This window comes from Sinocyclocheilus grahami, unplaced genomic scaffold, assembly GCF_001515645.1.
Source record: "Sinocyclocheilus grahami isolate Dianchi unplaced genomic scaffold, SAMN03320097.WGS_v1.1 scaffold153.1, whole genome shotgun sequence".
Classification (NCBI taxonomy): Eukaryota; Metazoa; Chordata; class Actinopteri; order Cypriniformes; family Cyprinidae; genus Sinocyclocheilus; species Sinocyclocheilus grahami.
Window position 1 is genome coordinate 298,450 of NW_015505332.1, and position 18,949 is coordinate 317,398.

General features: G+C 34.9%; 1 protein-coding gene across 1 annotated transcript; it reads left to right on the top strand.

Annotated features, from left to right (window-relative positions):
* Positions 1-1,752: 1,752 nt before the first annotated feature.
* Positions 1,753-17,072, top strand: rundc3b (RUN domain containing 3b). Its single transcript, XM_016282062.1, has 11 exons — positions 1,753-1,919; positions 5,217-5,332; positions 6,212-6,345; positions 7,628-7,713; positions 8,206-8,295; positions 8,575-8,655; positions 8,764-8,935; positions 10,550-10,707; positions 14,436-14,582; positions 15,522-15,649; positions 16,671-17,072. The coding sequence occupies exons 1-11, from the start codon at positions 1,825-1,827 to the stop codon at positions 16,814-16,816; spliced, it is 1,353 nt and encodes a 450-aa protein (XP_016137548.1). The 5' UTR covers positions 1,753-1,824; the 3' UTR covers positions 16,817-17,072.
* Positions 17,073-18,949: the final 1,877 nt, after the last annotated feature.

Consider the following 18,949-nt stretch of genomic DNA (forward strand, 5'->3'; position numbering starts at 1 on the left):
CTGCAAACACATACCAGCTTCATCACTGTGTCTGTCACGCGACTCTGTTCCCCTTTCGGTCTCTGTCTTTACATTTATTTTGAAAGATGAAGCTCGCGATTATGGTACATTTCCTACGAGTGCTTGCGGTGTTCGGCCAATCACAATGCACTGGGTCAGCTGGCCAATCAGAGCAGACTGCGCTTGTGGAAGGAGGGACTTGAAAAAGAATGTGTTTTTTGAACATTAAAGCATGTCAACATATTCCGTTACACCAAATACACAAAATAATGATCTTTTAAAAATCATCATATGACCCCTTTAATAGTTTCTTATGAGGCACAGAATAATCCTCCTGCAGGGGTCGCATTTTGGCTCTGAAAGACAATTCCTTCACTGAAGCAACTTCACCTCTCACGGCGTTTGTCTTATTGGAAACATGTGTACACCAATATATGTAATCGGTTAAATCTGTTACATACAAAGATTGTTTTCTACCAGGAAAATGGATGTCTACCTCATCGATATCTATAAAACGGATTTTCCAAATCGTGATTGGTTAATCCTAACCAGCGCTGAGAAAAGTAACAGAGAGCATATGACACCGCTGTCCTCTTCAGATACATTTTAATGATCAAAAATAACAGATACATTTTAATGACATTAATATAAAATAAAAACCTCAAACGAAGAGTTAAAATAAGACAATTATTAAAAAAAAAAAAAAATCCCAAACCACGCCCATTTTCTATACCCATATCATGCTAATTGCCTTTCCACTCGCTTATTCCGTTTCTACGGCTCCGGTGAGAGTCAGTCAGCTGGAGACTGGTCCAAAGCATCAGAAGAGAAAAAGACGCGAGGAAATAAACAGCTATCATGGCATCCTGAGAGAGAGAGAGAGAGAGAGAGCAAGAGCGAGAGAGAGAGGGGGTCACATCACAGTGGAGTCAGCTGTCTTAACCGTGGCTTGTGTGCTGCAAACACATACCAGCTTCATCACTGTGTCTGTCACGCGACTCTGTTCCCCTTTCGGGCTCTGTCTTTACATTTATTTTGAAAGATGAAGCTCGCGATTATGGTAAGGGGCGTTACATTTCCTACGAGTGCTTGCGGTGTTCGGCCAATCACAATGCACTGGGTCAGCTGGCCAATCAGAGCAGACTGCGCTTGTGGAAGGAGGGACTTGAAAAAGAATGTGTTTTTTGAACATTAAAGCATGTCAACATATTCCGTTACACCAAATACACAAAATAATGATCTTTTAAAAATCATCATATGACCCCTTTAATAGTTTCTTATGAAGCACAGAATAATCCTCCTGCAGGGGTCGCATTTTGGCTCTGAAAGACAATTCCTTCACTGAAGCAACTTCACCTCTCACGGCGTTTGTCTTATTGGAAACATGTGTACACCAATATATGTAATCGGTTAAATCTGTTACATACAAGGATTGTTTTCTACCAGGAAAATGGATATCTACCTCATCGATATCTATAAAACGGATTTTCCAAATCGTGATTGGTTAATCCTAACCAGCGCTGAGAAAAGTAACAGAGAGCATATGACACCGCTGTCCTCTTCAGATACATTTTAATGATCAAAAATAACAGATACATTTTAATGACATTAATATCAAATAAAAACCTCAAACGAAGAGTTAAAATAAGACAATTATTAAAAAAAAAAAAAAATCCCAAACCACGCCCATTTTCTATACCCATATCATGCTAATTGCCTTTCCACTCGCTTATTCCGTTTCTACGGCTCCGGTGAGAGTCAGTCAGCTGGAGACTGGTCCAAAGCATCAGAAGAGAAAAAGACGCGAGGAAATAAACAGCTATCATGGCATCCTTAAACCTCGGGTTCAACGGGGCTCGTAAAAAAGCGGCAGCGTGTATCAGAGCCGTAGAGAGGAGAAATCTGATCACCGTGTGCAGGTAAAATCTGATTACGCATTCATTATCACTGCAGCACACCGGCGCGCGGAATATGTGTGATGAAGATGTCACTGTTATGTTTTTGTAAAATGCTGATGCTGGAGCCTGAGATGAGATGATGTACTGCACACAGAAGCGCTGGTCTCAGATCTGTCATCACAGCATCACGTCGTATAGATGGAGTCCTTAGAAAAAGTGAATGATTCATGCAACATGGCATTTACATTGTGCTCTAAGCTACTTAAAAGAAAGCATGTCAAAAAATGTGGTATGTTTTAAAAAAAGAAAAGGTATGGTAGGATCATGGCACTCATCTAAAAAACAAAGACAACGTTTGGACATGATAAAAAAAGCAGATGGTCCATATGAATAGTTTTACACCATTTAATGGCAGTTTTTATATTAGATTTTTGATTTTATATTAGAAAAGCTTGTGTCTTATAGCTGGTTATGAGTAAGGATTTTAACTAGGGAATGAATAATACGCAATACCTTGAGAACGTTGTGACCCATTCTGTGTCACATAATGCATTGCTGAGAATTGTAGTATCTCTTTGCTGAAGTGGATACAGTACATCTTGTTTTACCTGGTTTACTTGCTACATCTGCCAAAATGTGCAGTATACAACCGGATCACACTGCACTGGGCACTGTATCCCAAAATGCAGCACACTCTATTTGACCTTCTATTTAGTGTGACCAATGAATCAGAAGTGATTTCAGCTTATTTTCTGATAAAAGTTTGCTGTGTGCTACCATTTTTTGTTGCATACAATGTGTTTTTTGCACATGCTACAATATATAATGCAAAATATGCAACTTTTAGGCTCACTGGAAAAACATGCCTCTACTTAAATCTTTTCTAAACTATGATTTTTGAACTAATACATTTTGATGTCTGCATCACATGACCAGCTCAATGGCATTTCTGATGTAGTAAACTTGCTCAGCAGCCCACCTGGTACAGCATTGCACTTGCGAGGCAAGTCCTGTGAATCATGAATCATGATCAAATAGTTCAAGGACTTGGGGAATCAAGCTAAAATGGCATGGTTCCTTTAGCAAATGCGTTTTATCTAATGTTTGATCAAAGACTTGTGGAATCAAGATAAAATAGCATGGTGTTTTTATCTAATGTTTGCTTTTGTTAACACTATCAGTTAGGTTTAGTGTACAGTTTAGTGTAGGTGCTCAAACCCAAGGTTTTTTACAGCTTAGATAATTTTTTTGTGTGGATAAAACTGAACACACTTTTGTTCCATTCACTGGACATTTCACTTTGAAAGTCTTGTGAAATGCTCAAGAAGCAACGTAATAAAGCGTTGACGGATTCACATTTGAAGTAAAACTGAATGTACTTTTCATGCCACTCACTGGAATATGATTAATTACATTAATATGTCTAATTAGTCCGTGCCACAAAGGCCACGTTTGAAGCAGGAAAAGCATCTGTCTGAACACAAATGAATGTCATACCCATGAGGAGGCACAGCAGGAATCAGCCAATCAAAAAGCTTCAAGTGTGACGTGTCCACACATTTACAATCACAGTAAGACCGAAGCTCATGGCTCAGACAAATACAGCGATTTTTACTTTGTGTGTCTGAGGTAGAAAGAACAGAGGAACAGATAAGCAAAATCCATTTCCTCTCATGTTTATCCTGTGATATCTGATCCAGAGTTCATTCAGGACTGAAATAAATCACTGCAGGTCTTTTTGTTTTTGAGTGATAGCACAGTCTGTGACGTTCAGAGAATCATGAAAGAACGTTCACTATTTGTCAGAAAGTCTTGAATGAAGATTGTAATCTGAATAATTGCTCTAGATCAATGCCCCTAAAATGATCACTTCAAAGAAGTCCAGAGAATCTGGGACCTTCTCGACTGAAATGTCAGGCTGGTTTAATCTACGTGAGATGTGACAGGATGGCTTCTTCAGAAATTCAATTTTTGGAGATGGTTTTATCAGTATCAGATTTAATATTGTCAGTGTGACCTTTCATCAGGCTATTTTAAAGTAACTTCGCATCTCTATTTGTGCCATAAAATACTGTGTATCGCTAAACAATTCAAGCAGTAATATGATAATTGGTGCCACAGGACCTCATTACATTATCATACTTACTGTAAGTGTTATTTTAGTATGATTTATATACTGTTATACTATTTATTAATATTTTGAATGAACTTTTATATTGTTAGTTCTCATTTTAATCTTCGTTTATGTTATAGGAATTTTATTCTGTGCTTTTGTCATTTTTTTTTATTTGGTTTAAAAAAAAATGTTTTATTTTTTATTTACCTTTAATTTATTTTTAGGTTTTAGTTATTTTATTGCTTATTTACTTCAGTTAGCTGACAAGATAACATTTCTCTCTTTTTTTTTCAACCTGTACTTACTTTAACCCCACATATTTCAATTACCAAAATTATTTTTAATAGTTTTAGGCATAAGAGGGTGTATATTTTTAACGTCCCAAAAAACACACACACAAACTTTAGGATGCTTGCAAATCTGCTGCTGTGCATTTCATACTAGTTTTGAGTTTTAAGTTACTTAACATGATATTTAACCATTACTCTCAAACGTTATTGCTTTTTCCCCCACATTTGCTTTTGTGTGTTTTTAGAAAGGAAATGTCAGAAGTGAAATTACCTCTGAAATGACATTTGCATGAAGGCTGCTGGGTATTTGGAAGTCATGAGGAGACACATAAAAGCACAGGAGCTGCCGATAATGAAAAGGACAGTCATTTATGCCATAATTACATTTGATGAGACCATAATAAATGGCACTAATGGCACTCCACAAAACACAAGACATCTCCTTTGACTCTCAAACGCTCTTTTAGGGTTTTAAAAAAAGCTTTAGTTTAGGGTTTTACAGAAGACTCCGCTTATTTTAGCTCTGAATTAGACGTCTATTTGACTCCTTGCTGAACTCTGAGTTTCCTGAGGGGTTTTTTGTGTCCAAATAGAAGCATGGTTATTGTTAACTAAAACTAAAAGTATTAAAATCTTTTTTTTTTGTTATATATAATAATGTTGAACTTAAAATATAATATATAAATCTAAAATAAAAATAATAACTGAGCATTAAATGATATTTAATGCATTAGGAGATGCATTAAAATATGACCAAATCTTAGAAGGCAGCATAATTATGTTAGTTATTTGTATAACTAAAGCTTGTCAGTGCTTTACTGTACAAGCTATTAGAAATGTTTGTGTTTTTAAACTGTATTGTGTAGATTTCTTTGTGCTCATGATTGTGATTGTGTGTGTTTGAGTATACAGGTTCTCAGTGAAGACCCTCATTGATCGCTCATGCTTTGAGACGATAGACGACACATCTGCTGAGTTCATCAACTTTGTCTCCATTCTAGAACATATTCTCAGCCATAGACTGAAGGGTGAGGAAAAAAACACACATACTGTCCTGTTTCACTTTGAAATTGTAAACTGCATTTAATCTGAGCAGCACATTTTTAGCAAACTGACCTGGATTTGATAATAAATCCTCAACGTGTGAGCACAACAAAACACCTGTATTATTTAATGTGTGAATAGGGCATTTACATTTTAATGTACTTTAGGAAAAAAACAGCCTGTTGCATTCTTAGAGAGAGGGTGGTCATTAAACTAAATTACCAGTGTTTTATGTATTTATTTATTTATAGAAATATATAAATTGTTTATATACATAATATAATGTGCATATAATACAAAAAACTAAAGAACTGACAGATCCTTAGAGAACAAATGAACTGACACACGCACTCAGAATAACTGTTGAAGTGAGCTATGCCAGAAGCTTCACACACCATTACATAGCGATGCTGTGATACATGCTGCTAAAAGACCCACACACACACACAATCCAGCTGCTGTAATGAGGTATAAATACAGCACTGAGTGTCTCATTTTGGGTTCGAAGAGCTCAGACGACTCTCACAGCATGACAACACAGCTCTCACGCTCACTTACATATCGCTGTTTTTCAGCCTTTCAGCAATATTTGATCTCTCCATGTTTATGTATGTTCTCTGAAACCGCTTAAAAAGCAAAAAATCCCCGCAGAGCTCGTCACTTGTCGGATTCAACGCTTTCAATTACTAGCTCAGATATTTGCCTACAATGTCACTGCACTAAAACTTAGCACAACTGGATGCAAAAAAAAATAAAAAGAGAACTCTTTCTAGAAGAGTCTTGCATCTGAATGAATAGTACAAAGCTCTACTTGAGGAATCAAACTGCTTTTACACTGCATTGTGTGTGTTTTCCTGCTGTAGGTCAGGTCAGCTGGTTTGGCTATGAGAGCCCGCGCAGTTTCTGGGATTACATACGTATAGCGTGTAGTAAAGTCCCGCACAGCTGCATCCACAGCATCGAGAACATGGAGAACGTCCGCAGCTCTAGAGCAAAGGTCAGGACGGACACATACGTCTGTGTTGCAGTGTCATTTAGTATTATTTATATACGGTTATAGTGTTTATTATTATATGTGACCCTGGACCACAAAACCAGTCATAAGGGTCAATTTTTCGAAATTGAGATTTATACATCATCTGAAAGGTGAATAAATAAGCTTTTAAAGCTGAATAATATTTGGCCGAGATACAACTATTTGAAAATCTGGAATCTGAGGATGCAAAAAGATCTAAATATTGAGAAAATCGCCTTTAAAGTTGTCCAAATGAAGTTCTTAGCTATGCATATTACTAATCAAAAATGAAGTTTTAATATATTTACATTCATGGAACATGATCTTTACTTAATATCCTAATGATTTTTGGCATAAAAGAAAAATCAATAATTTTGACCCATACAATGTATTTTTGGCAATTGCTTCAAATATACCCCAGCGACTTGAGGCTGGTTTTGTGCTCCAGGGTCACAAATTGAATTAACTTTTTTATATCTTAGTTTATATTTTAATTTTTGTTTAAGTTTGAGCAATTCTGTTATATGCCTTTGTCATTTTTATTATTAAAAAAAAAAGTATTTAGCTTTAATTTATGTTTTATTGAAATTTTATAGTAGCTTTAATGCATATTTATTTAAGTTTTAGTAATTTTAGTACTTCGAATTATTTAATTTCAGTTAGTTGCTAATGCAACATTTCTAAATGTTTTTATTTTAATAAAAAAAAATTTCATTTAGGTTTTCGGGTTAATTTTAGTTTATGTTTTAGAACCTTCATGTGCTTTTGCTATTTTTATTACTTTTTAATTTTTTTATTTACCTAATTACCTAATTCATATTCATTTCCGTTTTAGTTTCAGTAATTTTAGTAATTCATTTAATTTTAGTAAGTTGCCAATGCAACATTTAAAAAACATTTCTTTTTACTTAATATTTATATATATTTTATTAGATGACTATGTATTTTTTAATTTCATATTTTTTATTGTTAATTACGGGAAATAGTTTTTAATAGATTTAACAGTAACAACAGGTTTACAACAATAACTGGTTTGGTGTCATATTTCACAATGCTATCATAAAATATAAAGGGGATATTTTGTGATAGAGGAAACTCCCAGATCAGTCCTGTTTAAATCTAGTATTGTCATCCGTCTCGGATGATTCGATCACAAGCGCTCAGCTAAGACAGATTGCCGGCTCAATTGCTGTGATGTTACTTCAGTGTTAAAGGCTTTAGTGGTTGACAGGTAAGAGCATCCCTCTCTCGTTCTTTCTCTCAGGGTCGTGCCTGGATGAGAGTGGCGTTAATGGAGAAGCGTTTGTCTGAATATATCTCTGCAGCTCTGAGAGACTTCAAAACTACAAGGTGACTTTCCACAGCCCTCAGACACACACTGAGACTCTTATATTTGATTGCAGGTTGATTGTGGTCAAATCTTTTTATGGGTCTCTCTCTGTTGTCAGCCTCTCCACAGCACAGATTGTTTAAACATAGCGATTTTACTGAAATAAAAACAGCACCATATTACTTATTTAGCAAAATATTGAGGCGCTTTCAAAATATTTGAGCAGTACGTCAACGTCTGGTTTAACTCGGTGGTTTTACTTTGGTGGCAGGACTGGTAAGACTTTTAAATGTTTCATTGTAATATTGTGAAATAGTTTGACAGTTTATTTATGTGATGGCAAAGCTGCATTTTCAGCAGCCATTACTCCGTTCTTCAGCGCCACATGATCCTTCAGAAATCTTTTAGATATGCTGCTGTGCTCAGGAAACATTTATTATTATCAGTGCTGAAAACAGTTGTGCTAATTGTCGTTCTCTGGTCTTCATCAGTTTTGTGTGTTTGTTTGTCAGGAGGTTTTATGAGGAGGGCGCTGTAGTTCTGGGCGAGGAGGCGGGGCTTCTGGCAGATACTCTGATTGGACTGAATGCCATTGACTTCAGGTATATTCATGGTCATTCACTTCCTATCTGTGGGTGGCAGTGACATTCAGCTGTGCCACAGCAGGACAGGATGATGATGATTTATTGTTTGGGTGGTGCTCTATAAACACCTGCTGACACGAGCCACACACACACACACACACAAATATAGATGCTGAGAACAGCCTCCGTATTGTTTTGTAGGATCATCACTTCCCATAATACTCTGCCACAGTGACATTCTCATCAAATAAAGTGCATTTGTTGGCTTATGCTGAAATTTTCATTCTTGATTGACAGTTTCTGTCTGAAAGGGGAGGGGCTTGATGAGAGCTGTCCTGTCATCATTGACTACACACCGTACCTTAAATTCACACAAACGTAAGAGCACTACACAAAAACACACATATAAACATGCTGGCTTTGTGAACATGCTTTAGGCTTTCCTAATGCATGAGATTGAATATTATGTATGTGTGTGTGCTGTAGTTCTGACAGCATTAGCAGCGATGAGGAGGAAATGAGAACGCTGGGCAGCAGCGGCAGTGAAGCAGGCACTCCTGAATCCCACATGGCTGCCAGTCTGATGGCCGATCAGAGCACCTGGTACAGCAAGAGCAAAAGACTAGAGCAGAAATACAGAGTCGTGCTGGAACAGAAGGTGAGGACAACTACTAATCCTACTATTTCTGCAGTATGTATAGCCTACTGTGTGCAGAATGCTGAATTTTTGTATGCATAGAATACCCACATCTACTGCAATTGCCAAAATACGTAGTACACAACCAGAGCACACTGTGAGCTTCCCTTTTCTTGGTTTTCATTTGATGTGCATGCAAATCAACTTTTGAGCATGCTGCATTAAAAAAATGTGTAAATTCATCATTTTGTAATGCATAACACTATCATTCAAAAGTTTAGGGTTTTTGAAATGAGTCTTTTACACTCACCAAGGCTGCATTTATTTGATCAGAAATACAGTAAAAACAGTAGTGTTGTAAAATATTTTTTACTAATTCAAATAAATTTTAAAAACGTCTTTTTATTTGAAATTATATATAATATATATATATATATAATTCAATATGAAGAGTAATATTGTAATAAAATGAATATTATTGATATATATATATATATACGTATGTATGTGTATGTATATATATATATATATATATATATATAATTTATTTATGTAACAATGCAAAAGTCTTTACTGTCACTTTCCTGTCAATTTAATGTCAATTCAAAGTAATATATATATATATGTGTGTGTGTGTGTGTATATATATATATATTTATGTAACAATGCAAAAGTCTTTACTGTCACTTTCCTGTCAATTTAATGTCAATTCAAAGTAATATATATATATATGTGTGTGTGTGTGTGTATATATATATATATTTATGTAACAATGCAAAAGTCTTTACTGTCACTTTCCTGTCAATTTAATGTCAGTTCAAAGTAATATATATATATATGTGTGTGTGTGTGTGTATATATATATATATTTATGTAACAATGCAAAAGTCTTTACTGTCACTTTCCTGTCAATTTAATTCATCCTTGTTGAATGAAATTTATTTATTAAAAAAAGAAAAATTTACTGACCCCATACTTTTGATTGGTAGTATATACACTGATTCTGATACTGTACTGCTTTGCAGTGTTTGTTTTTAAACAAACAAACAAATAAATAAATAAAACAAATTTTCAGCTGTTTCAATTCTTAAATTATTTTAAAATTGCCATGAAAAGTCTTTATTCCCTTAAGTATTCATATTTCCTAACTGTGTCAATAATGTACCAATAATTTTAACATCTCTTTCTTTACTAATTCGACTGCCAAAAAAGCAAAATTATATAAAATGTAAAAATTCTCTATTTTTAGTCAGTCACAATGCATGCTGTTTACATGCATTTTTTAAATAGTCTGTAGTATAGAATATATACTCATATATAAAATATATATAGATCATATGCTATATATACTGTGTGCCATATTCAGTAATCAGTATACTAGTTTCCCCATCATGAGAGATGAACTTTGAATGTTAAACTGAGCGTGAATATTTTCTAGATCAGTGATTCTCAGTGCTCCTGAGTGCGTCATATTTCCAGAATCTAGTCTGGCACCCTCAAATCAGGTCGTGGGGTCTGTACTGATGAGCGGATGAGTCAGTCAGGTGTGTTAGATAAGAGAGCCATCCTGGGGGGACCCGGGAACAAGACCAGCAAATACTGACACAGATCACATGAATTATTATAATTGTTTAGGGTTATCTGGAGGAGCTGGTGCGTCTGAGGGAAGCTCAGCTCTCCGAGTCTGTCTCTCAGAATAAATCTCTACTGCAACGACTCACAGACACCGAAATCAGCCACAAACTGGAGAAAGAGCAGCTGGAGATCATCATACTGGAGCTGCAGGATCAGCTGTAAGTTTGAACCAGTGCTTATTTAGTACGTGTATATCATCACCTCTTTTATACATATATACACTATATTTTATATTTTATGTGTGTGTGTGTGTGTATTTATACTTAGTTTAAATTTCAATTAATTTTTTCATGTACTTGTGTGTGTATATACTGTATGTATGTATGCGCTTTTATAGTATTTTATATATTTTTATATTGTTTTAATTTGAATTAGTGTTACATTTTAGTAATTTGTTATGTGCTTTTGTATTTTTTGTAATTGTTTTTTGTTTTAGTTTTACTGATTTTAGTTCTAATTTTAGTAAACTTATGTTTTTTTAGTTAGGTGGTTCACTGGGTTTTTTTCTAGGCTTGATTGTGTTTATGGGGTGCAGTCTAACATGTGTTAATGCTTTGTTTAAAAAAAAAACATTATTTTTCACAAATTTACCTTTATTCCACACCGCTCTGTCCCTTCTCTGAGAAAAGGGCTGATCATTTCCTTCTTTTATGAAGCCCCGCCCTCAGAAATACGCGATGAACTCTGATTGATTAGCTAGCCCAGTGTGTTGTGATTGGCTAAACCGCCTCTAATCATCCCGCCCCTCACCTCGGCGGCATGTGCTCAGGTTGTATGTAAACAACGGCATCGTTAATATCGCTTATCAGTTTGAGCCCGATTGCGAAGCAGAGGATATTATTGAAGAGGATCGTACAAAACCTGTGCAGGCATGGCTTTTAATGGTAGGCCTATGTTTTTTGTTGGTTGTTGTCTCATACTTTTAGATACGATGTTGTAAATGCTACTGCTTATGCTTTTAATATACGGTTTTATCCTGATTAAAGCTTTAATACAGTACGGTAACTGCACACGCGTCCATGTTTAACGCTTCTCATAACTATGTGAAAATAAGTGTATAATTGGAACAGTTCATTGTTGGAGCTGAGCTGATGATCTGAGAGAGAGAGAGAGAGAGATGCAGAGCGTGTGCAGGGGGACGCGAGGAACTGTATTAATAACATTGATTTTGAAACCTGTGAATCCATTAGAATCGTTTGAAGACAGAATCGCGATTCATATATGAACAGATTTTTACGTGCACCTCTAGTTTTCTCTTCCTCTTCTCTAAAGCAGCACAACATGGCCTCGCCCCCTTTGCTGCCTTTTCCCGAGGGCGGGGTTTATCTGGGTTTGTGATGTCACGAACCCGGGAAGTAACTTGTTGTAGTCCCTACCAGCCGTTTTTGTAGGCATTAAACTGCCAGAATTTTAAAAGACGATATCTCCGTTTGCATTGAACTTTCAGCTTCGTAACTTTGCAGATATTGTTTATGCTCAAACAGCAACATTAGACATTAACTAACGTTAAAAAAAGTGAAATCACAATGATCCACCCCTTTAAGTTCAAGGTATTTTGTGAAGTTATGTTTTTCATCTAATATTTAAATTTTATTTTTAATTTATTTAGTTATCAAAAGCCTTTTTTAGTTTTAGTTAACAATAACAGCACTATAAAAATGTAATATAATGTTCTTTATCATTTCATCATCATTTAATGAATTATTGTCATCATCAATATATATTTTTTAAAAAGCAGACTTTGTGAATAAGATGCAAACTTTAATGATCAATAAATGACCTAATTTGCATAGAAATGACGTGTTAAAAAGAAACAATGTGTTAAAGGGATAGTTCACCCAATTCTGTCATCATTTACTCACCCTCAAGTTGTTCCAAACCTGTATGATTTTTTTGTTCTGCTAAACACACACACACACACAGGTTTGTTTTTGTGAATTGTGGGGACATTCCATAGGCGTAATGGTTTTTATACTGTACAAACTGTATTTTCTATCGCCGTACACCAACCCCACACCTAACCCTGCACCTTTTTACTTTCTCAAAAAAACTCACTCTGTGTGATTTATAAGGGTTTTGAAAAATGGGGACATGTGGTAATGTCCTCATAAGTCACCTCCTATGTCATACCCATGTCATTATACAAATGTGTGTCCTCATATGTCACAAGAACGCTGTAATGCTGCACACAAAACTGGCACAACTGTTTGCTAAACTTGCCAGTGTAAGTATGATTCATGCTCATGGAAATGTGCAGTTGCTGGAGGGGAAAGGTTAATTATCTGTGCGGTGTGTTCTCATTTATCATCTGATATTATGCTCCGTGCTGTGTAGCAGAAGAACGGTTCATCTTTAGTGTTTTCCGTGGCTGCAGAGTGTCTGAATGTTTCCTGCCTCCCGAGTCCTCCGATTCGTTTCTCCTCTCATTCTGTCAGACAGCTGGAGTTCACGGTTCAACTGAGCTCTGGAGATCCGTGTGCTCGAGGAGACGTCAGCAGCTCGACCAGAGCAGGGTTGCTATGGAGACAGACGCAAATACGTTAATAGATGATTGCAGCATGTAAGCAGAGAGAGGATTTGATCGTTGGACTGGAGGAATGAATGAAAGACTAGAGGAGAGACTGATGGGAGAATGTGTTTGTTCGCAAACTATCTATCTATCTATATCTACAAAGTGAAAAATATTTTATTTTTTTGAAAGGAATTACATTTTTTCTGCAAGGATGCATTAAATTGATTAAAAGTGACAGTAAATACCTTTATAATGATAAAATAGATAAATAAATAAATCAAGTTTTCTATTTCTTCTATTCATCAAAGAATTCTGAAAAGATATATGTTTTCACAGTTTCCACAAAAATATAAACGGCAAAAACTGTATATTAGGATGATTTCTGAAGGATCATGTGACACTGAAGACTGGAGTAATGATGCTGAAAATTCAGCATTGCTATCACAGAAATAAATTCCATTTGAAAATATATTCAAATAGAAAACAGTTATTTTAAATAGTAATAATATTTCACAATATTACTGTTTTTACTGTATGTTTGATCAAATATTTGCAGCCTTTCTGAGCATAAGGGACTTTTTTCAAAAACGTTAAAAAAAAATAAAAAAATATTGCCGACCCCAAACTGTTGTACAGTAGTGTATATTGTGCAGTGTGCAGTATGCTAGTTAGTATTTCATTATAGTCATCTAGTTTGATCTGGAAAGACATCGCTCATGGTCAGGTGTTTAATTGGATCATGATGTTCATTCGCTGCATTGCAGAAATAGAACAGGGTCTTAAATCTGTGTCTGGCAATAGCTGCTTGGATTCGGTTATAAAAGATAAACTTTTTAAGCTGACTTGCTTATATGTTGTTTATCTCAGTAGATGCAAGTACGTCTTTGTACATGCGAAGCTGTTTGTGTTTCTCTGTATCAGCTGCTACGGACCATCTGTGCGAATCAATACAGATGTCCGTGAGTGTTCGCAGACCACTATTAGTGATTTTTCAGCTGAGTAGTCAGTTTTGAAATCCAATTGCTGAGGTTAAAGACTAAAGAATTTTTGATGCTGATTGCCATGTTTCAGATGTTAGGCTTTGATCAGTGACTTGTTGATAAAGATGGATTTTGGAGAAGGTTTGGGCAGGTGTTTGTGTGATAGGAGGTACAATTTTAGCCGGGTTGATTTCCTGCTGTATAAATTAGGGCTGCACAATGGTTAAATTGATAGTCATGATAAAAAAGTGTCCAGATTAATTATATTGAATTAATCAAGAGTAGCAGAAATCGCGATTGTGAATAAAAAAACGGATCGTGCAGCCCTAGTACATATACTGCTTTTTCAGCTTTTTAGCACTGTCTCTTTAAATGATAATGTTTGTTTCTCCAGGACGGTGATGAAGAACCATGACCTTCGCTCCAGACAGGAGCTCACCTCGCACCTGACAAACCAATGGCCCTCACCTGGTGCCTTGGATTCTAATGCAGTTGCCTTGGATACGCTCCTGTACAGGAAACGCACAGCACCATGGGAAGAGTATGTGCTTTCTGTTTTTGTATCTCGTCAATGTATCCTCTCAGATTACGCACGTCCTTATGAGATACATGCAGCTTCACACAGCAACTCATCTCATATTGGATTCCAGTCGAGTTGCTGGTGCTCAGCGAATGATCCAGGAAGCAAAGGCTCTCAGGCTCTAGTTTTAGCTCGCGTCTGCAGCTCTCGAATCACATTACAGTATTGGCATGCTTCCTACAGCAATTGCTCTCATGTATTGATAACCCACAGAGGTTATTAAATGGGCTGATCTAATTGTAACCCAAACTTCAGTGGTGTTTGTGATGGAAACATATAATGTTATTTTCAATTATTTTATTACATAGTTTTCATGACAATTAAGCACATTTCCTCCCCAATTTTTTATTGCTGTCATGTGTGTAGACTTATATTATTGTCAGTAGTGATTCTTGTTAGATTTTCATTACTTAAATGCTATTGTTTAGCGCATTATAGTTTTTATGTACTGTAAATCAGCATAAATGAAATCAGCACAAATACTATCATGATATATAAATATTCTTGTTTTTATATATTTTTTTCACATAACAGTAATAGGAATATTACTCAATATTAAATTTTTTTATGTATTTATTTACATAATATACAGTCACAATTTAAATAAAATCTTAATGTTCTCAATCTTAATGTTCTAAAATAAAAAAATAAATCTAAATTATTAAAAGATAGACGTTAGATAAACCCTAACCCTGAGCAAGATATACTTTTTAAAATGTTAAGGAAATATTATTATATTAAGTTTTTTCATTTACATATAGTAACATATAGTTTTCTTTTCATAATTTTAGTATGACATCACATTGTAATATATATATATATACACACACACACACACACACAATTGATTTATTTTTCATTTGTGACTTGTACATGTTCTTTATTTGTGTGTGAGCACAGGAAAAGCTTCCAGAGTTTGGAGCAGCTTTCTGCAGATATGAGTATCTCTCAGATGTCTCTGGAGCCAGCACAACTGAACACACACAGTCTGGAAAGCAAGGCAGGACTTACACACTGGCACAGAGAAGGTTTGTGATGTGTGTGTGTGTGTCCGCTATGGTGACTTCATCCTCTGATAACCAGCTCTATTATAGATGTCATTTCACAATGGAAGGGTCCTTACTCCACCTGAGTAACTCAATATTTGTGTTAATCTCACGAAACCCCCCACAATAAAAAGAAGAAAAATGGGAAATTACATTTTTCTCAAAGGAAATGAGGCATATTTTAAGACAATTAAGAATTTATGTAGTTTGGAGTTTCAATTAAAAAAATCTTCTCAAAAGAATTTCTCAAAAATGAAAATTAGCATAAAGGCAGTACAACTATAATCGAATGTATAAAACACTTAAATCTTGTATAAATAAATGTTTCTAATTAATAATGACATTTTTGCAGTAACGAGAACTGAAAAGAGTGACAAAATGTAAATAATACAACACAAAAACAGTTAATGGTCCTAAAATATGCAAAATATGATTCAATTGTGTTTTTAAAAAAGTGCTTAAATCACAGTTGATAATTGATTTTGGTTTGTTCACTTGTCAACATTCATCATTTAACAGTCAGGTTGAGAGCAATGCATTGTGGGGTGGTTAGAGTATCTCGAGTTATTTTAATATTATTTATATTCGATTATAGTATTTATTAATATTTTGAATAAGCTTGTATATTTATATTTTCAGTATTTCAGTTTAGGTTTTAGTAATTGTATGTGCTTTTTTTTATTGTGTTCCCCTTTTTTATTTAGCTTTAATGCAGTTTTATTATATTTGAGTAATTTTAGTATTTGAAAACGTAAAAATTAGAAATGTTGCCTTGGTAACTATTAGTTTTCGTCTAACACTTACATTTCAGCTTGATTTTAATTACTCAACTCAATTTTGAATAGTTTTATTTTGAATTAAAAACAACAACTATTGCTCCATCTATTGCTCAGATGTTGTGTGTACTGCTCTGCCTTTTGTCTGTTCAATAATATCATCCTCGCTCATGTGTGAAAGGACATCAGTGATACTACTGTGTGCATGTGTGCTTGTGTGTTCACAGGGAAAGAGGATACTCCGTCTCTGAGGGGTTTGTGTGGTTCCTTAACCTCAATGGCCAGTTACAAATCTCTGGCCAGTCTGAAGTCCAGCGAGTATCTGGCCAGTCCAACAACAGACATGACCAGCCCAGGACTCACTCCGTCCTGAGAGACAAGTAGGGGCATATAAACACATACACAAACACACCGGCCTGCTTCAGATGGTGTGGCTTTCGAATTGAAGTGAAGAAACAGATATCTACCTATCGGTATCATCCTCAGAGACATTTCAGCTAGACAAGATGAAACTCCAGTGCTGTCCTGACTGGTTTTAGTTCAATTTGAAGTGCAGTTTCATTTTTAGATGTGTACATTTGGTCATTAAAAGTCCATAGCTAGTGTAGGCATTAGCATTAGTGAATATTGAGCATAATGTATCATGATGAATGACAATCTTGACTCAGGACATCAGTGAATTTCAGCTGTTTGTGAAATTTTGTTTATCTGATGTTGTTCAAATGTCTGCTGTTTTTGGAAAGTTTGATTTGATTTGATTTTAAATGTTAGATTTACAGTTTTATTTACTTTAATATTTTATTGTATTTTAACTTTGATTTAACTTCTTGTCTGACGATTTTATTTTATTTTAAATATTACATTTCATTTTTTAGTTCCATTTCTTATTTTATTTTATTTTTATAAATTACATCAATTATTGTAATTAATCTAGCCCCTCTCTACACATAAAAATTAACTTTTAAATTTGACATGCCAAGTAAAATACATTTTAAACAATTTTTAACAGCTTTCAAAATATTAACATATATAGCTGTGAAATTTCAGTAAGAACAATATTTAGGACTTTAACCTAATTGTATCCATCAGAAATTGTTTAAATTGTGAGAAGTGCCTGTTTCATATCAGAACGGGGAAAACTGGAGCCATAATAATATTAAATCCGATTATGACAGAAATGTGAACAACAATACTGCTTTGTTCACTTGCCTTCATTTGTCTTTTTAGGGAGTAAGAGGAATATGATTTCAGACATTTCTCTGGTGTGCTGGATGTGGATGCTATTACATTTAGTTCTCGTCTCTGGCTTTTAACTAAAGTGTTTGAGATTCACTCTGTCCTCTTACATGGAGAGGTCTTCCATATTCATCAGTTCTGTGATTTACATAATCATACAGCACTCAAACATTGGTTTTGCATTTCCCCCCCCCACCGTCACTCTCAGATAGTGGCTAATGTGCACTGGTGTAAAGCATAAAGAAGATTACAAAAAATGTTGCATATTGGACTGGAACAAGAATGTATTCATAATCAAAGATCTTTAACGGAATAACGTCTGAACTAGTTTTGTCAATTTAATGGGATTAATTATAAAAACGTAAGACTAAAAAATTATTATAGTTAATCATTTCTTCTAATTTGTATGTAAATGCTGTAATTTCCTACCTCCAGAGCAATTCAAGCTTATAGTACCACATTGTTTTTGACTGTATAATGAGGCTGTGGACAATAGACCAGTGATGTTCAATGACATGGACATAAATAATATATTGACTTCAAAGCCAATTTTTTTATGTCAATTCCATACTTTTCATCAGCCACAGTTCTCTTCATTATAGGGCTTTTTTGTGTGGTTAATTTGATTACAAAACTAGAATGTCATAATTAATGTGCAGTATTTAATTAATTGTTAATCCATTGATTAATCCCATTTTTATTTAAATGTAAGGTTTAATTGTAGAATTAATTAGTAAAGTTGTGTTTGAAGTTCAAGTTGAATACTCCTAATACTGCTGCTGATAATTATTTTAAAAAATTCCATTAAATATTACTAGTGTGATTTGATCATAAAACAGACCTGTTTATAAAATCAGTTTAAGAGGCATGCCAAGCCATGGATTATATGTAAAAATAATTTAAAGTGTTAAGAAATGTGTATGATTACTCATGAGCATCAGTACAGTCATAACAGAAATTCCAGGGAAACACATGCAGAATTCCCTTTGTTGCCGCTCATCAAAAATAGTCTTGTCATCTCAAACATTGCCTTGCTGAATATCCATGTTCTTAGTGTTGAAGAATGTCTCGTCTGCCTGTGTGTGACTTTAGTTCAGTACTGCAGAAATGCATGTTTTACACTGTTCAGAGCTCGTCTTTTCAGAAGCCAGTACATCTAAATGTGCATCTCAAGGTTTTTTTTTTAGATTCTTACAGCACTGTTTGATCTAAAATGTGCAATTAAATGTGTAGAGTGGAATGAAGGAAATGCATTTCAGTATTACTTTTC